The sequence below is a fragment of the Pieris napi genome, chromosome 18 (assembly GCF_905475465.1).
Source record: "Pieris napi chromosome 18, ilPieNapi1.2, whole genome shotgun sequence".
Lineage (NCBI taxonomy): Eukaryota > Metazoa > Arthropoda > Insecta > Lepidoptera > Pieridae > Pieris > Pieris napi.
In genome coordinates, this window is record NC_062251.1 from 4,630,337 (window position 1) to 4,655,587 (window position 25,251).

A 25,251-nucleotide genomic window follows, 5' to 3' on the forward strand; every position below is an offset into this window, starting at 1 on the left:
GATAGTAAGATACTATAACTATAAGTAAATAGGTACTATCAGTGTATGTGTTGAGATCCACTATCGTGGACCCCCATCTTCATTTCTTGGACCCCCAAAATTTTTTGATTGTTTAATTGCAGAAGTATAAGTAAGTTGATCGTCGGGAGGATAGAATATGTCAGAGAATTTCGAACATAGTTCAATAAGAGCATTCTTCTCTATATTTAAATTACTCAATCTCAATGAGTTAATAACTTCATCGGTACTGTGAGTTATATCACGACTTATTAAATAAATGGCATATGAAATGGAATCTAACGGTATAATATTAAGATTTAGGTTAGTTTTTATTACACAGTTAGTTATATTTACACAGTTGTTATCTTTTACTTTAACAATACAATTAGAAAATAGAAGATTTTCTGAAATGTGCTGATCCATAATTAACCCTTCCTTATGATTAGTCTTATGTACTGTTCACCGTATGACAGCTTCTGAACGGGGGAATGACGAAGATAGGTTCGGTAAACATTAATTTAATCTCGTTGTAAGGACGGGACTAAATAAGAACGATGTGTACAGTTCGAAGATACATTTAATACTCCCTGCTCTAATCAATGCATGTGAATTTATACTAATATAATTATTAATATATATATAAGGCATAGGTACGCCACATGCCCCACCAAAAAAAAAAGTAAAATATAGAAACATTTTTTTTATTACATAATATGAGTAATATTAATAATCTGAGTACACATTACAAGGCTACACATACAATTTAAAATGTTAAACTAAATTAAACAAATATGGTATTTTTTTAATATTAAAAATATTCTTAAATTTAAAATACAATAAAGTACAATAGCAATATCTTATCACATTAAAATATAAGTAAGTATAATATAGATAAGATTTCACATTAATTGGCTCAGCGGGATGTGTATTTATTTCATGTTTAAGAAGGTCAGTGTTAGTCAGTTTGTAACCTGGTACATAAAAAATTTCAAAATATTGCGAACAAATATCGGTTAAGGAGTTTTTCTCTTCGTCATTTAAATGATCAGTTCTTAATAGATTTAGTACTTCTTCTTTTGAAATTGTCCATTTAGCAGAAGTGATATCAGGGTCTACTTGGAAGGAATTGACATGGAGGGGTTGTATTTTAACTTTAATATTAGAATCTAAAGTTATTAGTTCCTCCGATGTATTCACTACGTATATATTCACTCGATTATTATTCTTTACAGAAACTTGAAATTGGCTATTTAAGAGAGGATCTGAAAGGTGTTGTAAATAAAGTAAATATTTTTTCTGGAAGTCGGGTGTAATCTTCGGGAGTTACTGAAACTTGTCTTCGAAGCTTAGAATGTGATTATTGCCCGTTTCATTGAAACCAGCACGCAGGAAAGAGATGGGAGACTGCGGTGTGATATTCATTTCTAACAGTTTCTTTTCAATATCGATGTGCGGTATAATGGTACAAACATTGGATATGATGATACATCTGTTTCGCTATTTTCTTTTCAATATCGATGTGCGGTATAATGTATTGGATTGTACGAGATCAGGTTAAGAAGTATTATCGGAAATGTATTACCTGTTTAAGGTATTCTAAAGCAGCGAGAGTACAGCTTATGGGCCAACTTCCTGATGCACGACTTAAGCCGAGTAAACCATTTTTAGCAACTGGCGTTGATTATGCAGGTCCATATCATATAAAATTTTCTCCAGGACGAGGAGCTAAGACCTACAAGAGTTATATTTGTCTCTTCGTATGTATGGTAACACGAGCTATACATATTGAATTAGTCACCGATTTGATTTCTAAGGCTTTTATTGCAGCTTTTCGAAGATTTATTGCTAGGCGTGGTTATTGTCGAGATCTGTATAGCGTCAATGGCACAAATTTTGTTGGTGCCAATAAACAATTGTGAGACATGTTTGATCGGTCTAAATCAAACATACCTGATGAGATTGCAAAATTACTCACATCTGAATTAACAACGTGGCATTTTATTCCACCTCAAGCACCAAATTTTGGAGGCATTTGGGAAGCCGGAGTGCGATCTGTTAAGACACATTTGAACAAGGCAATAGGTGATAATTTAATGACATATGAAGAACTGGTTACTGTTCTATCACAGGTTGAGGCTTGCTTAAATTCAAGACCGATTTCATTGCTTAGTGACGTAGCAGATGACCCTCTCCCATTAACCCCAGGTCATTTTTTGATTGGTGAACCTCTTGTTAATATTGTTGATGACACATTAGTTATTGATTTTAATGTAAATCTTAAAGAAAGATGGAATGTCATGCAAAATATTGTTGTAAAATTTTGGAAAAAATGATCTAAAGAATATTTGTTAACTTTAAGTCAAAGATATAAGTGGAATTCGAAACTTGAATACCCTTGTATAAATGATATTTGTTCTGTTAGGGAAGAAAACTTGCCACCGTGTAAATGGTTATTAGGTAAAATTGTAGAAAAACATACTGGTCCTGATAATATCACTAGAGTGATAACCATAAAATGTAAGAATGGCCTTATAAAGAGACCTTTAAGTAAAATAAGTATACTTCAGAAATAGATTTTTGGTTTTTTTTTGTTACATCATGGTGGGCGGCAAGTTTGATTCAATTACGAATGTTATAATAATTCTTTCTTTTCATTGTTGTAGATTTTAGATTTATTATTAACGTATTTACCTAGTATAATATTCGAATTCTTTAACTTGTTTTTTCTTGATGAACTTTATGTTATGTTTAACTGAACATGTTATTTTTTTTTTGTTTGTTATGAAAGTAATTCTATCAAAATTTTGTGCAACTCTAATGTTGAAAGGACTCGTCCTTGGTGGGCGGAATGTCTAAATTAATTATTTGTTTAAGTAATAGATGGCGTTAGGCGTGTGTTAAAACGCGATGGCGTAACAACGTCTTGGTATTATATAGGATTTAAGGTTTATTTAATATAATGAAGTTTTTGAAGTTTTTTATAGTATAATAAAGTGTCCCTCTCTTTAAATAATAAATAAAAAGTGAATTGTGTTGTGTGTGTCATTCCGTGATAGGTTTTTGTTCATGCTAATGTTTCCCATGCAGTTGTTCCAGCCATCAACATCCTATCAGAGTCTTTTTCTTCAATCAAAGTGTCTTTTGTTTTCTTTAAAGCAAACTGTAGTTGCAAAGGATCACTTGAAAAGCTGTGTGAGGCTTTACCTGTTTGTAAATATGTCAAAAATTCTTGTGTAAATACCCGTTTCCTAACACCTGAGAATGATGGTCTGCTAGTAGCAACTAGATCCACATTACCCAAGCTTTTTGTAAGAAGAGATTGAGCCATTTTTGACACATATTTGAAGTATATTCCCTTAAAAATTATTGCAGGTTGGGAGGCCCTTATGTGGAAAACAGAGTTTAAATCTTTTCTTTGATGCCATTTAGGAGCAGATGTTATTTGGGACAACACACTTAAATCCTCCAAGTAAGTTCCAAACATTGCGTGGAAAACCACTTCAGAAGTTTTTAATGCATCTGCTCCTGACCTTATCCTGAAACTTATATTCTGTTGTGCCAGTACTGAATAAAATTGTATCATTGCAGTTCCAGAAAAACTCCATTTGAAGTCATTCGGTTTCATCTGCCACATGTATCTCAACAACATCAAGGGTAAGTATAGTTTTTGAGTGGATCTAGCTGTAGTCATTAACAAGATATCCACTAATTCCTTTAGAATCCCTGCAACTTGACCAGGAGTTCTGGCTTCTTTTAAGCAATTTACCACCTCTTGACACATAGGTAGCATCTGCAAGCTATTTGTAAGAGCACTAGTCAACTTTGTATGGTATTTGTCCTCCATAACTAATAAGATAGCCTGTGTCAAAGGTCCTAAACTTCTTATCACACCTGTCCTTCTTTCTGGTGCTAAAGTAATTCCTTGTAAAAGCGGAATATGATGGTTTACTAGCCCGTACTGTGAAATGCTTTGAGTCAAATCTTTCTCCTTACCTTGTGTGGTTATTAATTTTCCTTCAGCATCCCTCTTAGCAGCTCTTTTTGCTACAGAAGCTCGAACTTTAAATCTCGTTACCCCAGTTCTTACCTCATCAAAGAACGCCTTGAATAAAGTCATAATCTCTACTATTGGAGTGGCAACCAAAAAATTTAGTTCTATCTTCAAATTCTTTATCTTTTCGATTATGGATTGTACAGAAACTGTTATTCCCGAAATCTTAGCTGTGTAGGCCTTGTACCTATTGTGACCTGCGGTATCATTTTCTTCTTTCCTTTCTTCTTCTTCTTTCTTTATTTTACTATAAAAAAGTGTCCCTCTGTTTAAATAATAAATAAAAAGTGAATTGTGTTGTGTGTGTCATTCCGTGATAGGTTTTTGTTCATGTGGTGCAATTGAAAGCCACCAGATGTCATTAAAGCATTCATTTCACCGTATACTTCTTTAGCTTCATCGATAGTCTCAGTTCCTGTCATCAAATCATCAACGTAAAAATCAGTATTTGTAATAGACGCTGCCAGTGGAAACTTCCTCTTCTCTTCATCTGCCAATCGTTGTAAAGTCTTTACAGCTAGGTACGGAGCACAAGCTGTTCCAAAAGTTAGCGTAAGTAACTTATAATGTTCCACAGGCATGTCTGGATGTGGCCTCCATAAAATCCGTTGAAAATTAGTTTGCGCAGAATTAATTAATACTTGCCTATACATCTTAACTAAATCAGCAGCAATACTAATTCGATGAGTTCGCCACCTCATTAAAATATGTCTTAAATCTTGCTGGATTTTCGTTCCAACCATAAGATCGTCATTTAGCGAAACATCATTCATACCCTTACTAGATGCATTGAAAACCACGCCCACTTTAGTGGTTTCCTTAACTTCTCTCACCACTGCATGGTGAGGAAGATACACTGCAGAACTGTTATCCACATTATCTTCTGCAACTCGAGACATGTGGCCAAGTGTCAAATATTCTTCAATCACTTTTGTATACTCTTCACGTAACCAAAAATTATTAGATAATCTTCTTTCTAACGACACCAATCTTTTCATTGCAATATCCATAGATTGTCCATACTGACATTCTGGATCCTTATTTTTAAATGGTAATGTAACAATGAACCTTCCATTCTCATTTCTAGTAGCCGTAGCCTCATAAAGGTTTTCACACATTTGCTCTTCCACAGAAAGTCTCTTCTGAATCCTATCTGGTTCAGGCCTCTTCTAAAACCATTGATCCATGAACCATCAGATCCACTATAATAGACACATAGTCAACTTTATAAAAATTTAGTTTAGTGTTACCTCTCGGTCGTAAAAAAAATATTTTAGAATATTCAATACTTAACAATAAACTAGGATGATTCGCGTATATTTTACATATTACTTAATACTAAATCTAAGAAACGATCGTCGCTATTAACTATACTATTAATACGTTCGGTCCAGCAACGTCTCATGACGTTAATTTTAGAAATTCATAATTGACACAACGTTTAATCAGGTCGGCTTTTAATTTCCATTCATTCACACTACGTTCCCTGACGTCGGGAGTCAATACGATATTCAACTAAATAGATATTTGCGCCGCATCACTTGGAAGTTTCAAAAGTCTACCGCCGCAGCAAATCAGTTTTTAGGAACATTTTGCGAAAATCCGTTACACCCGCACATATCCACATACGCACACACAGAACGTTGGTAGACGTCACGGGAAGTAGGGACGCGGCTAGCTTCGTGTGGTTTTACAGTGACGCTTCTGTCCGCGCGGGTGGTAAGCGCGCGGATGACCCGCTCGAAACTATAAAACTAGTTTTAAAGCTAGTCGCGCGGTTAGCCGCCTCGTACAGTCGTGATCGGTTTGCCGGCTCATACAGTCGTGATGAGACTTCTCGTATTTATTATACTATATTACTTATGGAAAAAAAGGCAACGACGACGACGTATACAAGTACATCCTTACAATGCCACTAGATTGCTGAGAGGCGCGTTCTCTACATCGTTTGCGGATTTAAGAGAACATAGTGACAAGTTCTTTAAACATTTTCGTCTGTCTATAACAACATTTGATGAATTACTCTGCAAGATAGAACATAATTTAAAAAGATCAAGTTTACGTCGAGCACCTATAGAACCAGTTGAAAAGTTGGCGATTACCTTAAGGTAAGTGGCATGAAAAATACTATTTAATTTTTAGTAATTACTTTATTTACAAATTTAAACAATCAAAAAAACAAAACTCGTTGAAATGTAATTAATAGAAATTGTCGTTTTCTGATGCAATATTTGGAAAGTGCTGTATTTCTTCACAGCTTTGCTGAACAGAATTATTGACTGTTGAATGAGGATCATATTGATTTGCTGTTTGATAGCCTTGCTGAGTGGTGGTACTAGACATTGATTCGTTGACTGGTAGCGTTTGGTTTGAAAAATATGATGAATTGGTTGCACACATTACAGAAGAATTAGAATCATTTTCTGGTGACATGACGGTGTAATATTGACTTGCTGATTGATAACCTCGTTGCGTAGTAGTATCATTAGAATGATTGGTTGTTGATGTTGTAGTAGAATTTGAGTTATGTTCTGGTGACAAGATGTTGGACGTCGACGTAGTGCCACTTGAAGTTGGCGCGGAGAGATCCATGGCGATTTGCAATACTTTGGCACGAAATAATAGTTTTTTATAACTGTTAAAAGATTTTAGTATTGGACCTAGAGAATTAAAAAATGACAAATCGTCAGAGCTTATGTCTGGCATATTTTTGTCTAACAAATCTACCAACTTTTTCTCAAACGCGGAGTTCTCTTGTACCCGTTCATGTTTCCTCTTCCGAGTCCATGTTGGTTTATCTTGGTCAGCCACCGGAGTAGAACTGTTTTGAGAAGAGCCAGAAATTTCGTCGTTATTTACTACGTGAGCTATTGTTTCAGATGAACTTGATTGTTCATTAATGTTGTACATAGATTCTGAAACTTCGTTTTCAGTGATACGATCAAGAAAGTTTAATTCTTTGAAATAAATGTATTTTGTAACGGTTTTTGCCCCGCTACCAGATGGTGCTTTTTTCATATTAGCTTTGGTTTTGAAATATCCATCTCTTGCAGATTTCCATCTTTGACGTAAAAGCTTATCTGAAACAAAAAAAAATTGGCAAAAATAATATTTTGTGTATCACGCCTTCTCACTTGTACTTTTTATGAATCCTTTCCTACTTGGAACTTTCTACTAGTTCTAATAATTATATATATTTTTTTCAGATTCTTAGCTACTGGGAACACTTACTCCGATCTACATGTCACATACAGAATGGGCGTTACTACTATAAGCAAAATCGTCAAGGAAGTTTGCTGTGAGATATGGGAAAAACTACGCGAAGAATGCATTCCTCAACCGACAACGCAAATGTGGCAACGTATTAGTGCAGAGTTTGAGATGTATGCAAACTTTCCTAACTGTTGTGGGGCAATAGATGGTAAACATATACGCATAGTTAATCCCGCAGGTGGAGGGTCAATGTTTTACAATTACAAACATTTTTATTCTATTGTCCTTCTGGCAATGTGCGATGCCAACTATTGCTTTACTTATGTCAACATTGGTTCTTGTGGGAAAAACTCTGATTCCACCATATTCCAAAACAGTGTACTATTTCAACAGTTAGAAAGAAATAATTTAAGGTTACCGGCTCCAAAGTACCTGCAAGGATCTAATATTGTGGCACCTCATATAATAATTGGTGATGGTGCATTTGGCATATCGAACTATGTGATGAAACCTTATCTTCGAAATGATATGAGCCACAAACAGAAGATATTCAATTACCGTCTAAGTCGTGCCAGAAGGTACATAGAATGTACATTTGGAATATTATCAAACAAGTTTAGAGTGTTTCACACTCCAATGAACGTGAGCTTCTCCAACGCAAAAACTATAGTTAAAGCTTGTTGCGTATTACACAATTTTATCAGAGTGCGAGACGGCTACAATGGAAATGACTTATTAAGCATTAGTGGTTTGATTGACATGAATCTTCAGCCAGTTTCTAGAACAGGAAACACACTACGCGAAGTGTTTGCCGATTACTTTATATCGCCTGCTGGCAGTGTTTCGTGGCAAGACAGACAAATATTCTAGAGGTACCTACCTAGTACCTATTTGAAAGAACTTATTAGTGGAATTGAATTCATTGTCGTCCTTTCAAGTATAGACTATAGTGATGATTCATAGTCATTTATGACTAATCTAATGTGTTTTTTCTGCAAGTAAACCGTTGAAGAGTGTTCAAATCATCAAAAATCCACAATCTTATTTTTAAATCCATAAAGATAGTGCTCCAACAAGTAAAATTGATCAATTTACCTTATCTTACCCTACATATCGATTGAAATCTTACCCTACATATGTTTAACGACGACTTTTATACCAACATAATATAAATTTTATATTATAAATGTAATTGATAAAAATACAAATTTTATAAACATACCTTTGTCTTTCTTTATGTAATTTTCTCCAAAGATTGCTTCTCCAACTTCTTCCCAAGCCTTATTTTTTGCGTCTTTGTTTTTGTATAATTCGTTCGATGGATCCCACAGCAACGGTCGAAAGCGAACTTCTTCAATCAATCGACCCGTATCGATATAATTCGCATTCATTTTGGCGACGACGGTACGCATGCGCGCGTCCGACCGGCGAGACTGTGCAACGCACACTGAACACAATGACTCCTCGCCCGCACGCGGTTGAAAAGCGCGGCTGAATTGCCGTCAACGCGGGCCATCCGCGTGACTATGTAATGATCCATGAGACGCAAAGCTCGTGGCCCGCGACGCTTACCAACTGCGCTGGCGAAAGCGTCACTGTAAAACCACACTTCAGTCATTTTGCGCCGCATGAAGAGAAGCTCTTGGTTCGCATACATCGCTCGATCGAATTAAAGTTTCGAAACAGTTTATTGTAATACATATATTTATTTTTGATTAATATTCATAAATAAATAACAAATATATATTTATTTTAAAGTAACCAAAAATCGATTGTTTTAGATGAATAAAAAGCGACTATGCCGTAAGGGGTTTCTGAATGTATTTGAAGATTCTTCGTCCCGGAAGTTACTCCAGATCCCTTCAGTGATGACGGAGAATACGGAAGTGACAAGGATTATGATCCAGAACCTATAAATATTCATAGCGACAGCCCACTAACGCCCGAACCCATTAACCTATCTAAATCCATAATCCACCATCTGAGATAAAAATCTCAATCCAAATGTTGTATAAAGTGTGCCACTAACCAATCGACGGATTGTAATAGTCATCTGGCGATACAAGCTATCCATGTGAGGTCCGATCGGTGTCTGTGGATAGACCTTTGTATGAAAATGACAGTTCAGCTGTGCCAATATTCATCTTAAAGTTTTTACATATTGTTTGACGGGTGATTGCAGATTGCATTTGCAATCCCCCAATTATCTCGGATTACTGATGATAAAAATATGGCCTTACAATTAATATATTCAAGTGATAGCGATAGTGATAGTGATCTGGAAGTTTTAGGATTATTATCAGATTCGGAAAGTGATGATTCCATCAATAACGGACCAAGACCAAGACCAAGGCGGATAAAACGAATAAATTTTATGCATAATCTAAACGATACCGACTTCACTTTTAGATTTAGGTTAAATAAACCTGCAGTGGAGTTACTTTTGACCTAAATTATGCCCTTTGTACGAGTAACATCGATGCGGTAAGTTTACTTATTGTTTTAAAAGCTTATTTGCCTGTGCAGAACTTGTAATTTTTAACAGAAATAATGGCGTGCCACCACTACATCAGCTTTTATTGACGCTGCGGTTTTATGCATTGGGCACAATGCTAATTTCTGTGGCTGATTTCATAGGCGTTTCCAAATCTTCTGCAGGCAGAATAGTGCGGGACATATCCGTCGCAATCGCCAGATTGTACGATAAATATGTTGTAAATTGTAATGCACCAACAAGGTGCAGATAAATTTTATTCAATAGCACAATTTCCTCGGGTTCTTGGTGCTATTGACTGTACTCATATTCGCATTCAATCTCCATGTGAGTTTTTTGTATATATATATAATTAATTATAATAATAATATGCTAATTTGCTTTTGTATAAGTATAAATAAGCTGTAAAAAATATTACTTTGTAATATTCTATGATTCAAGAATAAATTATTTAATTAAAATTTGCATATTGATTCATTTACTTTCAGGTCTAACTATTGGAGAGGAATTTAGAAATAGGAAAAACTATTTTTCATTGAATGTCCAAGCAGTTTGTGATGCAGATTTGAGACTAATGAATGTGGTTGCTCGTTGGCCTGGCTCAACACATGATGCCACCATTTTTAATAACTCTGTCTTGAGAGGTATACAGTCTTAACTAGGATTTGTAACTCTTGTTTACTTTTAAGTTTTAGTTTCAATGTAATTATTAAATTTAATTATTTTCAATTCAGCCCAATGTGATTCAGGAGCATTTGGTAATCGATGGTTGCTTGGTGATAGTGCATATCCTAATAGAAACTATTTATTGACACCAATATTAAGTCCCGTTTCTGATCATGAACAGAGATACAATTATGCTCAAATAAAAACAGAAATACCATTGAAACGTAAGTGTAACATATTAATATATATTCGTAAATAATTTTTATAAGCTGTGATGAACATTTTTTTATAGGACTTTTGTAGTGTGGAAGCGCCGCTTCCCTGTAATAGCCCTAACCCTGCGATTATCGCTTCGAACTGTTCAAGCTGTCATTATTGCTACAGCAGTTCTCCACAATATCTGTAGAAGTTATAATCTGGCAGAAGTTTCTCCAGAAGTTGAGTTGCCGCCCACTGATATTGCAGATATATCAATGAAGGACCACAAAATGCAGGAGTACATGATATCAGACAGCGAACTGATTTAGTATTAATTACTTTAGAAATTAGGGTCAAATTATTTTTATTGTAAATGTTAAATAATACACATATATTATAAAATAATAGTTTTATTTTGTTCTTATACTATATACAAGTATATAGTAAAAATACAAGTTTAAAAAATAGTTCGGGATCTTTCTTATATTTCCTAGGAAGTACAGCGAATGGGGTTACAGTTGAGCTTCTTCTACGTCTTTCCCTATTGTAGTATGAATAACTATGTACAGTAAAAGCTCTTTATTCGCGGGGTATATGCCGCGAATACAGAAACCGTGAGTACGGAATGGCAATTTATATGGGATTATAGGGGATACGTTCCTAGGTGACAAAATAAAAAAAAACAAATACATATATAAAAAAATTATTTCATTGAAGTTTTTGAACATTTTAATTAATTATCTTAAGGCTTAGGCAATGGTTTGAAGAATTTTGTAATTTTTTCTTGCTTGGCAGTTTTCAAAAGCTCCTTCAATTCAGACTGATACACAGCAGTCGCATTAGCAATTTGCCTCTTAATAATAAGACTTCGTTCCATAGACGGATATTTTTTTCAGTACGTCCCTCGTCTGGTTTTTTATTTTGTTTACCTGTAAAACATGATAAATATTAAAATGTGAAAAAAAATGAAATATTTAAAAAACTTCACAAATAATAGTTACCACTAGCTCTAGGAGAGTTAAATGTAAATCTCTTTGATTTATTTGGTGTATGAACTAGTGTACTCGCACCACCATTATCTACAACCACAATTGGTTCCATCACCACATCATTAGGTATAGACAATGTAGTATGACTATCTATCGAGAAAGCTGGCACTACCGGACAACCCTCTATTCCCACAACCTTATTAAGTTCATGCAAAGCCCCAGTGTCACTGATGACCTCAGCTGATTCTGCATCACCCCAAAACTCAGCTGGTTCTGCGTCACCACCAAACTCGACTGTAAACCCTTTCGCAGTACTTCCTAGTAATGAGGACACGTGGTCAAGGATCTCATCTGGGGGTACGTACTCCGGTGCTCCACCTCCTGTCTAAAAAAGACAAAATTTATACAATATAATATACTATGTGCTGTGTTTATTCAAATACTAAAGCTAACATTTCCCAACTACAACTAACCTTGATGTGATTCATCCTGATTTTAGTGCTTCGCTTGCGAGAATTTTTTTTCAAATTTTCCCACTTTAATCTCAATTGCTGCGGGGTACGCCGAGTTATAGCTACTGTGGCGTTAAATTTTTCGCTTATACATTTCCACTCCTCAATTTTCAGCTTGTTGTTAGTAGCATTCGTGGTCTTATTATTAATTATTTTGCTCTTCGCAATGAAGGCAAGCAACGCTTTCGTCTCGTCCTTTGATAAGGGTTTACCTTTAGACTAAAACAAGGAAAAGTGCAAAATACAATTATTACTTGAGAGAAAATAAATCTGTCGCTACACACATTTATTTATGTGAATTGAAACGTTATTATCTATTATACAATTTTATGATAAATATTACTTACCGCTTCAATATCCATATTCAAATTATTAAAATATAAAAACAATATTATATTTCACTTCCGAAAGCAGTTAAACTTTTAAATTTTTTTGTAAGATTGTCAAATGTCAGTAGGCGTTACGTTTTATTTTAATGCTAAACGAAAGCTCGATTCCAACAGTTAATTATTTTAACAGATTTTAACTTACACCAGTTTTTAAAATAATTAAAAAAAGCTGTTTGTTATGTTTTAAACATAGACATGTATATTTTAATGTTATTTTACGGTTTTATTTCCTTTATTTGGTTTAAATTTATTATCAAATATGAGTGTAAACTGGGTAAAATGGAACGACAAAGAGGGAAAGGATTCCATTCTATCCGTCGCCAAAAATGGATTAGACCAGTGCCGATAATTTTTGAAACCAAAAAAAATTACAGTAGGATGAAACCCATTAGAAAAGCAGGGGAATATGATCAAAATGAAAGGAAAAATAAATTACGGTCGATCTGAGGTCGGGAAGGGGTCGGGGGGGGGAGTTTTAAGGGTAAAAAACGGTTTATCTCGATTTCCGGCAAAACTAAAAGTCCTATCGAAGAAAGTTGAATGGCAAAGTTGTAGATAATAAAAAGATCTAAAACTTTTGTATTCACACATTTTTCACATAACCTCAAAATTTATGTGAAAAATTCAAAAAACCAAGTTTTTGGTTTTTAATTTTTATCTTTTACAAATTTCTTTTTTTTTTAACGAAATTTGGTGAAAACTTACCTTATTATGTCCCAAATATACTGTAATTTATTTGATTAAAAATATTTATTTTTTCACCTTATTTTGAATTAATATCGAAAAAACACCCTAATTTTCAATCGAAAATTCTGACGTCAAAATTTCAGCTTTTTTCAAAAAGTTGGTGTGCTTTCAGTTCGTTGAAATCTCTACTTTCCTATGGTAAAAAAATACCATAATTAACCATAGTAAATCTTCTCAGAAAATGCAAAACATCGTATGCAGTAACGCCCAGACCCGTCATACCCTTCCCTACCTTTTATTACCTACAACTTTGCCATTCAACTTTCTTCGATAGGACTTTTAGTTTTGCCGGAAATCGAGATAAACCGTTTTTTACCCTTAAAACTCCCCCCCGACCCCTTCCCGACCTCAGATCGACCGTAATTTATTTTTCCTTGAATTTTGATCATATTCCCCTGCTTTTCTAATGGGTTTCATCCTACTGTATTTTTTTTCACTTTTTATTTATTTTGAAGGCTATCTGCACTGGTCTAGATAGTCTTCGTAGCTTTTGGTTATTGGGATGCAGATAGGAGATCGAGCGACTGTCACGGTCTGATCTCAGATTGTTTTCAATCGGAGATTGTGGATTAACTATTGGGTTCGGGCGTTAGCTACTCACATTCTTCCTGTTCTGAGAATTTTCTACACTCAAGTAGTTCTGAAAGTATTTTCGATACCAGTGTTCGCAATAGGCAAAGAAATACTACTTCACATAAACAAACGAACAGTACAGATACGAACGATGCAGATACTATTTCCATGGAATCTCTTCCTGGTTATGGTAAATAGTCGAATACTTTGTGACATAGCGTTATATAATGTCGACGTCTATTAAGGTTGTCGTCGAATCAAAACTTAACCTTGCATACATGAAGAGCACGACGTTAAGAAACGTCATTCTAATTTGTATGAAAAAATAGTGTGTCCCGACGCGAGACTCTTTTTACGGCGGCGCTAGCGCTGGGCCGAACGTGTTAAATTGCTTCAGGCCATTAATAGACATAAAATCAATCAAGGCATTCCGCGTTCGGTTCTCCTAGCATCCACACGCACTTTAAGTTGTTCTAGGACCCGTTCATATTGCTAGTGATGTGACACTGACGATAAAATGGACAAATTCGTCACACGATCGTCTTCAAATCCAGATCTGGCTAGTAATACCGCCAAAAGACCTAGGGATGATTTAAATAAGTGGAATTATCCAAAGAGGATTGCGGTTCCCAAGCGTATTCCGAGAGACGCCACCACCTCAACAAGCAACCGCTACAGCAATCTCCCAGTGGATAAGGACCATGAAATCTCAGAGCCTTTTAAAAAGGCCTCTAAAAAGAAGAAGACTGGACGTGTCCCGCCGATCGTAATCGAACTACGTGAAGACTGGACACACCAGAAACTAAAGGACATAATTGAGAAATATAACATAAGCTACCATCTTAAATACAGGGGTAGTAATCGAGTCAAATTCCAATGCTACACATCTGAGGGTCATCAACTTGTCAAAACTGGACTCCTTAATGAAAATATATCATTTCATAGGAACCAGGAAGGATGAATAATTACCTAAAGTGGTTATCAAAGGTCTTCTAACGAACCTGATTGCCTACCAGCGGAGCTGGAGTCCCTTGGCTTTGCTGGTACCACTGCCACCCAAGTTAAGCTGAGCAAGCCATTAATGCCCCCTGGTATATTGCAAAGTTCAAGCAAATAAAGTACCTGGCTAACTGCGTTGTCGTGATCGAGCGCTACAAAACTAGTAGCAAAAACTGCACCCAGTGCTACCGATGCCAGGGTTTCGGTCATGCATCCCGAAACTGTAATAGACCCGCTAGATGTGTCAATTGCTCTCGGGAACATCCTACTTCACAGTGCCCCAAAAAGAGCTTAATAGAAACTATTCGTTGCTGCAATTGTGGGCAAGATCACGCAGCAAATTACTCGCTGTGCAAGGAGCGGGTTAAGTACCTTGAACGTATCAAAACCAAGAGAGATTCGTTTCGCAACGCCATCTTGAAATCAACCCACGCGGCTACCAAGTATAGCGTGCCCTCCCAAATGTTTCCCGTAAAGGCAGCAGTGGCTCCAAAGTGCCATGATTCTCAACCATTGCCATCGCTTGTGCCTCCAAGGACTGCCCCACCGAGTGAGGACCGCACAAACATAGCTCAAGACACGACGACGAGTGAAATGCTTCAAATTCTCTCAACTATCAAAACCCTAAAGAAGGACTTCATTAAATGTGATACTTTCATGGACAAAGTAATCTTAATTCTGTCTCACCTTGGTCATTATGTTCAACGTCAATGAACTACGTGTATTTTATTGGAATGCCGATGGTATTCACAAAAAGCAGCAGGAACTAGCTAAACTAGCGGTAAGAGATCTCAACATCATCGCACTCAACGAAACTAGATTAACAAAGCGGCTTACCCTTCAAATTCCAGCCTTTTCCTGCTATCGACTCGATGGGCGGATTTAGAACACGATCTTGTTTTAACTCCGCCAACCCTTAGAGGCCATAGGAATATCCCTTTTATTTTAACCACGGCAAAATTACCATGTATTCCGTTTACCAGTCACCCAATATGCCCTTGCTCCCTAGTGACTGAAACGCCCTGTTTAGTCATTGAGTTGCAATAAATGAAGTGAAGATACGTGAAACACCACATGAGATAGTGTTTATGGAAATAAAGTTTCCCAATAGAGATTTCATCATCAGCTGATGAAAGCTCTCTCATATTGAAAGATATCTGATGATTTTAAGAATTAAATTTTTTTTTCATTTCAGGAGGTGGATCCGCTATACCTCCTAAAAAGGAAGATCCTTTTCTTCAGAGGATCTTATGCCTAATATCCACCAGTGCTGTTGTGTTATTTAACCCTTATGATTGTGACACAATGATTCCTGCAGTTCAAAATCAAACTGCAATATCTGCTGTAGAGACCGAGGATTTCGCAGAATCACCCCCAGCAGAATATAAAGGTTAGCATAACCTTATAAGCAGTAGGTCAAAAGTAAGTTAAGTTATTAATCATATTTATTTTTGCAGATATCTTACTGTCTCCAAGTGTGGTGATTGTAGACGACCACGTAAGTGAAGCAAGAGTAAAGACAACACAACCTAATAATAAAGATGTTGTGACAAAGTTAATTATTGATATCTACATAAACTGTTTTAATAAAACATAGTCTACTTTTAAAATATTTGTTAAAAATCATTGTGAACATCAATAATATTAGGTCCTTACATATGAAATTGGCGTTTTGTATGGGAGGAACAAAAAGTCGAATATTTTTAAATATAATATATTTAATTAATCAAAGTATGAACCATTGTTTTCTATGCACTTTTGGCATCTCATAGGTAGTTCATTGATCCCTTTACTAAAAAAACCAGTCGGACGGGAATCAATAAAATCAATAAAATCGTTAAGACAACTTGCTACTTCATTAGGACCTCTTTTTGCAATCTGTTCATCCCACATATATCAATAATTATACACATTGTGTTTTCGCTTATAAATACTGATATTTCCATGCGGTGCGCTTTCTGGAAATCGAAAACAATGCATGCTTTGTTGTCATTACCAGCTATTAATTTGTTTTCCAGCTTTAGCATTCGAGCATATTCCCTTTCCTTCTGATGTTTTTCGTATATAGGAACATGAAAGCCAATCTTCATATTATAATTTACTATATCTTTATATTGCCTTACAGTCTGCACTTTACTATTATAACCATTTTCAGTACACCATTCTGAATTCATGTTAAATATTTTTGAAAATGATAATGAGGGATCTAAAGTGATCTAAAACGCTTTGTTTAATTTCGTCTGTAACTACTCTACGGTGATGTTTATGGCGAACTCTGCCATCAATAAAAGTATCAAAATCAGTTGATTCATGTTTTTTTTGTAGGGCAGTATAAACAAAATCATTACATATGGAAAAAGTATTCAGGAACATCGTTTTACATACTTTTTTTAATGCTACTTTGTTATCATTTGATTTAATTGGAAGATGGTTTTTTTTTAAATTTCCTAATATCCCCGACTCTTGTGGTGCGGGACCTTATTTTATACTGTAAGCTGACAGGCGCAAGGGTGGCATTTGTCCATAGACATTCGTGTTTAGCTTCGTGTTACAAGCCGCCATTTTGATGTTCACACAGCGAGCCGTCGTACATACCTTTTTCTCTCGGGACCTTGCCGCGAACGGACGGGTGCATCACTCCACATCCATGCGTATCGTATTTTATTGTTGTTTATGTTTCAAGATTAATATTAGACATTATAAGTGTGTGTTTATGGAAATAAAGTTTCCCAATAGAGATTTCATCAGCTGATGATGAAAGCTCTCTCAAATTGAAAGATATCTGAAGAACTTTTAAGAATTAATTTTTTTTTTCATTTCAGCAGGTGGATCCGCTATACCTCCTAAAAAGGAAGATCCTTTTCTTCAGCGGATCTTATGCCTAATATCCACCAGTGCTGTTGGGTTATTTAACCCTTATGATTGTGACACAATGATTCCTGCAGTTCAAAATCAAACTGCAATATCTGCTGTAGAGACCGAGGATTTCGCAGAATCACCCCCAGCAAAATCACCTGCATCATAAGCATACCCCACATACACACCTTCACGTACTTACACTCACTCTTACACCATCACACAACACAGCCAAATTAGGTATTATTTAGTTGAATGTATTGAATTTTTTTTTTTTGTTGTTTGTTTGATTTTGTAAATTTTTTAACCTTTTTGTAGTAAAATGTATTATGTATTCCATCTCTGGCTATATTTTCAGTGTATCTGTTTGTTATTATATATAATTTATGTTAGCTGTAGGATTACGAAATAAATAAATAAATAAATAAAGGTTAGCATAACCTTATAAGCAGTAAGGTCAAAAGTAAGTTAAGTTATTAATCATATTTATTTTTGCAGATATCTTACAGTCTCCAAGTGTGGTGATTGTAGACGACCACATAAGTGAAGCAAGAGTTAAGACAACACAACCTAATAATAAAGATGTTGTGACAAAGGTAATTATTGATATCTACATAAACTGTTTTAATAAAACATAGTCTACTTTTAAAATATTTGTTAAAAATCATTGTGAACATCAATAATATTTAAACCATTTATTAATTTTAACATTTTTGTATTAGGATTGGGGAGATTACACACCACAATTGTTGAGGACTCCGGAGTCACAGGCACTCAAAATTGATGGTGCAGTAGATAAAAATACTCCTGTGACTGATAATAATAAAGCAAACGTAATTGAGAAGAAACTAAATCACGAGACCTGGGTTTCTAGAAGGAGGCCACTCCATTCAAATACGGCTTCTTCTTTGGAACAGCTTTATAAAAAGAAGATAGAAGCCATAGAGCTTCAAAAAAAACTTGCGGTGGAGGAAATGGAGAGATCTAAGATTATACATGACCTTGATACTCAGATTAAAAAGGAAATATTAAAGCAAGAAACAATAAAAAAAAATGTGTGAAATCAAGCGAAGAAGATTATTAGCTAGTAGAAAAAGTACAAAATGAATTCTCAAAATAAATAATTTAAAATATTAACAATTTCATTTATATAGAAGAAGTAAATATCCAGATGGGAAAACAAAGAAAAATTTGGATAACAAATAGGTGCGCATGATTGCTGACATGGAACCTTTGCGAAAAGGAGAACATAAAGGATTTCGGGACTTTGTAATTGCTCTCGATAGTAGATATGAAATTCCTGATACAACAAAATTGCTGCCAGAATAATATGAAAACGTTAAACAGGAGCTCGTCATAGCATTATCGAAAGCAGAACATGTTAGACTACTTATTTATGGACATCAATTGCAAATGAAGGCATCCTTACAGTTACTTGTCATTTCTTTCACAACGAAAAATTAATTGCACAATTATTGGAAGTCGTAAAGATGGAAGGACGCCACAACGCAGAAAATATAGCCAGTTGCAGTGTAAGTATTTTTAATTTTCATTGCCTTGATACCTACCAATTCAGTGTTTCTTTATCATCGGACATAAACTGTTATTATTTTCAGGTGTTGCTACTCTTTCAAAATGGGGTGTCAGGTCAAAATGTGAAGCAATAACAACTGATAACGCTCAAACCATGATTAACGCCGCAGCTAAACTGCACATACAGCATATACCCTGCTTTGCGCACACACTAAACCTGACGGTAACTGATTCGTTTGCTGTGACCTGCTTAGACCAAATTCTGAAAAAATATTTCGATTGTGACATTTTTCAAGATGAGTGCTCTAGCTAGCGATAAATAACGAGCTATTCAACGTGAATTAAATGAAGCAGAACTGCTTATTAGGCGACTTATTAGGCGCTATAAAAACTAGGTTTGCTAACTTGGACAGAAGCCGCACTTTCACAGTTTGCATGTTCCTGGATCCTAGATTCAAGTTGTACTTCGATGATCCAAGTGTAGCGGAAAATACGAAACAAAATGTTATACAGCTCGTGACTGCTCAAATTCACAAAGAAGACCGCGTTTCACAGTCATCCCAAAACGAAAATGGTTTAATGGAGCTTCAGGAGTCCACTTCAAACCAACCAAGTACCTCTACTTCAGGGGAGGTGCAGATCTCTTCAGTATGGCAACATTACACACAGAGAATGAAAAATATCCAACCGAAAGGAACTGCGTCATCGAGGGCAATCATAGAGGTGCAAAGATATTTAGAAGACAAAGTTGTGTTGCCTACTGAAAAAATCTCACCATTACAGTGGTGGAAACAAAGGAAAGATGTGTATCCGCATTTACACGCTCTGGCTATTACAAAACTAAATGCAATGGCTACGAGTGTTCCATGCGAAAGATTATTTTCAGCTTGCGGCCTGCTCCTAAATGACAGACGAACTAGACTAGGCACTCGAAAAGTGCAACAGCTGATGTTTCTTCATCAAAATACATAGCGCAGCCTGTTGTCGAGTGTATAACTGTATATAATATGTAGCACATTGTACATACATATATTAAGTTGTTCCAAGAGCAAAACTATGTAAATATTTATAAATTAATAGTGTACATACAAAACTAAAAAAAGAAAAAAAAATACTTGTAAATAAGTAGTGTAAATACTTACAAAATTAAAAAAAGACAAAAAGGTAAAAAAAAATATATAAAACAAAAAAAAATACTTGTAAATAAATAATGTAAAAAAATGTGACCTTATGTACATAAAATGAATTGAAATCTTTTAAATACGCCTGCTTAAAACTAAATTTTAAGCTGACAGTCCTAAGCCTGTAGAAGTATGAAGGGAAGATTACAATTCATTAACTAAGAAAACTTATAAAACTAGCATAGTAAAGTAAATAGTACGTAGTACATAAAGTACTGCGTCATATCATATTCACTCAATACAATAAGCAGTACTATGTGGATTAGGTGGAATAGGTATTTGGATTAGGTACTTATGTGGATTAGGAACAGGTGTATCTGATATCAAATTTACCTAGTACAACCCATCTCTACCGTGTACTAGTCAGTAGATCGAATTAATATTGAGGGAAGTTCAAAAGTTTAAATGCTTCCTCACAAGTCACATGTATTATTTGAGTACCTAACAGGATATAATACAACAAGTCATAGAATGTTCAATCGGAGGTCATGTTTTCTACAGGACACTTAGATATCGCGATTTATAGACCAAGTGGTGCCATCTATGGATCAGAATTGGTACAGTAGTCATAATTGTAATTAGAACAATTTCATTAATTTTCAGAACCAAAACAATGAGAGAGAATATAATGTTATAGAAGATCATGCATATTGCGAACCATTATGTTTGTATATTTTTAATAGAAGTATTTTAAAGTTATAAAATCTTTTAAAAAAAACTTAAACATAATATTTAATACCCTACAATTAAAATTTTCAGCTTCAGAACAATGCATAGGAAATATAGTAAATACCACGCCCATATCAACAGGTGATGCAAGAGTTATTGAGACAATTAAGGCAACAAAGTCACGCAATAGAAATTATCAAATTAATATACTTAATGTCATATCCTAAACTAATAATTTTATAAAGAACATATAAGAATATGCAGATGTAGATCATTGATCTGTATTGATTATTTTTAATTTAATATGTCAAGGACTTTTTGTTGTGCTTTCTTTGTTGGTAACAATCTAGTTTTTGTCTTTTGTGGAATTTTCGTTGGCTCAACACTTGTGTAGAAGTAAAATATATGTATAATTCAAATATACAGTTTAAAAATGTATATGTCGTGGGCTTATCGTTAGATTGGCCAGATCGAGATATGCCCGGGCACTTCTTGAAACGCCGGCACATCATGATTCGGCCGGGCATATCGCGATGCGCCAAGTAAAAGGTTGGGCAGATCGACGAGAATAACGTATTTGTCGATATTCCGAGCTAACAACACGGCGGATCGTGAAATAGTTGCATTTCGCGCCGATAGTGGCGCTGTCTTCGCGCGCTCGGCTTTGTTTACGCGAGCGGAAGATGGCGGCGTTACAAACAAGTGAATGTGGTGTTGATATTATCAAAATGAACAGTGAAAACGAAACAAAAAGTGCATTTAAAGAACAATATTACCATCAGTTACTTGATTTCTATGAGGGACATAAAGATTCTTCGCACAATGTAAAAAAACCATGGACTTCTCAACGTATTTTAGAGGTTGGTATTTAGTTGATAAACAAGTGTTTATTTTTGCATAATAATGTGTAGGTGATGCGTTTCTCTCATGTCATTATGTATTAAAATTCTTAGATTGATTAAGTAACTAATGTTTGTACGCTAAAGTTCCATTTTATTTTTTAGGTTATTGAACAAATAAAAAGAAGTAGGGTGACCATGCAGCGGGTCTCTTCGGACTATTATTGGAGTGCAAAATATGATGTCATGGAAACTTCTGACAAAGATTACTTAATTTTCAAAAGAAAAACTGCCGATGATCCTACAGTGCGCATAGTCGCCGTAGATGAATATTTTGATATATTAACAGAAGTTCACAAAGCTGTTGGGCATGGTGGCAGAGAAAAAATGATATATAGTATTAAAAACAAATTTCACATACCGAAAAAAGCTATAGAAATATACATTAAATTGTGTGCAGTGTGTGAAATGAAACGTTCCATGCCAAAAAAAGGTATAGTGACAAAACCAATTATATCACCAGATTTCAACTCACGAGGTCAGGTAGACCTTATTGATTTACAATCAGCTCCGGACGGGGAATACAAGTGGTTAATGAATTATCAGGACCATGCTACCAAGTTTCTACACTTGAGGCCATTGAAATCTAAGAGGGCTGTGGAGGTGGCGTTTGAACTATTTAAAATATTTTTGGAGTTTGGTGCACCATTAATTTTACAATCTGATAATGGGAAAGAGTTTACAGCTCATGTCATTGAAGAACTTGTGCAGTTGTGGCCAGAATGCAAGATCGTTCATGGAGGCCCTAGACGTCCTCAAACGCAAGGAAGCGTCGAACGTAGCAACCAAGACGTAGAAAACATGTTGCGTTGTTGGATGAAAGATAATGATTCTGCTAATTGGTCTGTGGGTTGCTACTTCGTACAGTATTATAAAAATTCATCTTTTCATCGTATAATTGGTAGATCACCCTATCGTGCCTTGTTCGGTTCTGACCCCAAAACATTACTGAAAGGTACTAATATCCCGGACAGTGTTATTTCATCTATTCAAACTGAAAAGAAGAATACTACGACAACCTCGATGGAGATAATCTTGCCTGAAGGGACAAATGTTGATGGCTTAAGTAGTAAAGCACTAACGCTTGATGATGAGATGGTTTCGGCCAAAGTGAATATTTCTGAAGCATTAAGTGTACAGGATGCCCCAACATGTATAAATGCGGCACCGGCGCCTGCCAATATCGCAGACAGTGTTATTTCATCTATTGAAACTGAAAAGAAGAATATTACGACAACCTCGATGGAGATAATCTTGCCTGAAGGGACAAATGTTGATGGCTTAAGTAGTAAAGCACTAACGCTTGATGTTGAGATGGTTTCGGCCGAAATAAATGTTCCTAAAGCATTAAGTGTACAGAACGTCCTAACAAGTGTAAATTCGGCAACGGCGCTTGCCAATCAAGATCTGAAAATAGAAAATATTGAAACCGCCGAACAAAAACTTGAAGCAACTAATTGTTCACCCAGAAATGATACGTCCTGTATAGAAGATTTAGCTTTGCAAACTGTTAACAGAGCTTCTACTAGCAAAGATGTTTTTGTCGTTTCAATTCAAGGGGTTTCAGCCAGTAGCGACACGTCACTAACGACTAAGAAAGCCGACTGCAATACGCAGATTTGTTTGGTTTGTACCAAAGAAACAACTGGAGCTCATAGTTGTAGATCGTGCTTTAAACCAGTTCACGTTATATGTGGTCTCACTGACGGTGAAGAAGGTTACGGGTCTCAGATTTTATGTTTCATATGCAAAAGAGAACAAGACATTGCAAAAGAAAGAGCACAAACTCTTAAAGGTACCAAACGGGCTGCAGAAAAAATGATTGACCAAACAGTCAAAAAGCTTCCGTTATTAGAAGTTGGTAATAGCGTCTTGATAAATGTTCCAAAATTTGATCGTGGACCACTTGATACCAAGAACATCGCAGGTAAAATTGTTGACATTAGGAATGGTGTATTTAAAATTGGTACTACTTCTGGAACAATAAAAAACTGGTTCCCGAGACAAGAATTACAAATTTCAGCCAAAGATTATAATGGAGACATTTCTGAATCATTTATAACATTGCGTCATGCAGTCACATGTCAGTCCATGTTTGGAGGTCAAGGTTTCCAGAAATGCTCCTGCAGGCCTGCCAGAAATCAATGTCACACCAAAAGGTGTGCATGTTATAAGAATAATGTTCTCTGCACTTCAAAATGTCATCAAAGTATATCATGCATCAACAAATGATAGATATCTCAAAAAATATTTGACTTTCCTTTAATATTCAATACAAAGTTTATTTTCAACTGATTAAGTCTGTTGTTAGTCTGATTGAGGAACATTTTTTAAGTAGGTACCTATTTAATGTTTATAAACATTTTTTAATTTAATTTCTCTTTCTGCATGGCGGTTGTCGGGTTGTATTACCTATTTCTAAAGATTTTTTAGGTATTTAAATGTTACGAACGTTTGGTTTGTTATCTTATTTTATTACCAAAGGGCTGTGATTGAATGTGCCATTTTTAGAATTTTTTGACGATGTTATTAATGTTTGTCATATTTAATAACAAATAATAGGTAACTATTCTTTGAAAAACTATTTGACGTTCCTATTAATATAAGTTTGTTTTCAACTGATTAATGAGTCTGATTATTTAGTTACACTTTATTATTTAAATAACTCATTTTTAATGTTATTCATTATTTTTTAACATTTTCATTTAATTCTAGCTGTTGCTCGTACGTGCCGTTTTCTACGTGATGGCTGTGTTAACATTTTATTAAACCTTACTGTTTATTTACATATTTTATTTGCCTCAAATAGGCGTTTTGTTATTTTCTCTCCAAAGAACTGTGATTCTATGTGCCACATTTGGAATTTTAAAAAATAATGTTAAGTTAGAGCTTCATAACAATAATTATTTTCAATTTTAATAAACATTTTAATTCTTAACTTTATTTTTATTTGCTAAAACCTTGGACACCCTACATAATCGATATGCCTAAAGTATCTCTGGCCAAATCGCCAAACGTTAAGTGTTGAACGATATGCTGTGTTGGATGGCCAGATCATGATGTGCCGGAGTATCACGTTCTGCCTGGGCATATCTCGATCTGGCCAATCTAACGATAAGCCCACGACATATATAATTCAAGGATCTCGTAAAAATAAGCCTTCTGCATTTGAATGGGCTGCAGAAGAATTTGCTGCCATCGAAGTTCGGCGTTTAGATATTGATAAACAGCGGGCCTTAAACGAAGCTGACCGAATAAGGCTTGAATAGCCGCGTCCACACC

The 25,251-nt window shown here is 35.3% G+C and overlaps 5 protein-coding genes and 1 long non-coding RNA gene across 6 annotated transcripts; 5 read left to right on the forward strand and 1 right to left on the reverse strand.

Annotated features, from left to right (window-relative positions):
* The first annotated feature begins 3,388 nt into the window (after positions 1-3,388).
* Positions 3,389-17,925, forward strand: LOC125058398. The gene is made up of 4 exons (XM_047662479.1): positions 3,389-3,469; positions 3,589-3,654; positions 16,027-16,221; positions 16,289-17,925. Exons 1-4 carry the CDS (start codon positions 3,436-3,438, stop codon positions 16,426-16,428), a joined length of 435 nt encoding a protein of 144 aa, XP_047518435.1. The 5' UTR covers positions 3,389-3,435; the 3' UTR covers positions 16,429-17,925.
* Positions 5,729-8,485, forward strand: LOC125058363 (protein ALP1-like). Its single transcript, XM_047662441.1, has 2 exons — positions 5,729-6,159; positions 7,258-8,485. Exons 1-2 carry the CDS (start codon positions 5,879-5,881, stop codon positions 8,132-8,134), a joined length of 1,158 nt encoding a protein of 385 aa, XP_047518397.1. The 5' UTR covers positions 5,729-5,878; the 3' UTR covers positions 8,135-8,485.
* LOC125058371 (uncharacterized serine-rich protein C215.13-like) lies at positions 6,182-8,848 on the reverse strand. Its single transcript, XM_047662449.1, has 2 exons — positions 8,487-8,848; positions 6,182-7,131 (listed from the first exon to the last, which is right to left on the reverse strand). Exons 1-2 carry the CDS (start codon positions 8,674-8,676, stop codon positions 6,251-6,253), a joined length of 1,071 nt encoding a protein of 356 aa, XP_047518405.1. The 5' UTR covers positions 8,677-8,848; the 3' UTR covers positions 6,182-6,250.
* Positions 8,960-11,223, forward strand: LOC125058399 (putative nuclease HARBI1). Its single transcript, XM_047662480.1, is given in 6 exon segments — positions 8,960-9,748; positions 9,810-9,975; positions 9,977-10,085; positions 10,247-10,402; positions 10,493-10,652; positions 10,717-11,223. Coding segments are annotated over 6 exon segments (855 nt in total). The 5' UTR covers positions 8,960-9,719; the 3' UTR covers positions 10,952-11,223.
* A 102-nt stretch (positions 17,926-18,027) lies between the features above and the next one.
* On the forward strand, positions 18,028-18,625 carry LOC125058417. The gene is made up of 2 exons (XR_007118394.1): positions 18,028-18,283; positions 18,410-18,625. It is a non-coding gene; the product is annotated as an uncharacterized LOC125058417 (long non-coding RNA).
* Positions 18,626-21,500: 2,875 nt separating this feature from the next.
* Positions 21,501-24,907, forward strand: LOC125058332 (SCAN domain-containing protein 3-like). The gene is made up of 2 exons (XM_047662407.1): positions 21,501-21,930; positions 22,075-24,907. Exons 1-2 carry the CDS (start codon positions 21,754-21,756, stop codon positions 24,199-24,201), a joined length of 2,304 nt encoding a protein of 767 aa, XP_047518363.1. The 5' UTR covers positions 21,501-21,753; the 3' UTR covers positions 24,202-24,907.
* The last annotated feature ends 344 nt before the right edge of the window (positions 24,908-25,251 follow it).

What these genes read in the sequence shown, in the direction of transcription:
- LOC125058398 (XM_047662479.1), top strand. Translation starts at nt 3,436, where the DNA reads ATGTTATTTGGGACAACACACTTAAATCCTCCAA. An exon ending in AACACACTTAAATCCTCCAA is followed by an intron (nt 3,470 to 3,588) that starts GTAAGTTCCAAA and finishes GTATCATTGCAG; the next exon opens with TTCCAGAAAAACTCCATTTG. An exon ending in ACCCCCAGCAGAATATAAAG is followed by an intron (nt 16,222 to 16,288) that starts GTTAGCATAACC and finishes TTATTTTTGCAG; the next exon opens with ATATCTTACTGTCTCCAAGT.
- LOC125058363 (XM_047662441.1), top strand. Translation starts at nt 5,879, where the DNA reads ATGAGACTTCTCGTATTTATTATACTATATTACTTATGGAAAAAAAGG. An exon ending in AAGTTGGCGATTACCTTAAG is followed by an intron (nt 6,160 to 7,257) that starts GTAAGTGGCATG and finishes TATTTTTTTCAG; the next exon opens with ATTCTTAGCTACTGGGAACA.
- LOC125058371 (XM_047662449.1), bottom strand. Translation starts at nt 8,676, where the DNA reads ATGCGTACCGTCGTCGCCAAAATGAATGCGAATTATATCGATACGGGT. An exon ending in TTACATAAAGAAAGACAAAG is followed by an intron (nt 7,132 to 8,486) that starts GTATGTTTATAA and finishes TTTTTGTTTCAG; the next exon opens with ATAAGCTTTTACGTCAAAGA.
- LOC125058332 (XM_047662407.1), top strand. Translation starts at nt 21,754, where the DNA reads ATGGCGGCGTTACAAACAAGTGAATGTGGTGTTGATATTATCAAAATG. An exon ending in CTTCTCAACGTATTTTAGAG is followed by an intron (nt 21,931 to 22,074) that starts GTTGGTATTTAG and finishes TTTATTTTTTAG; the next exon opens with GTTATTGAACAAATAAAAAG.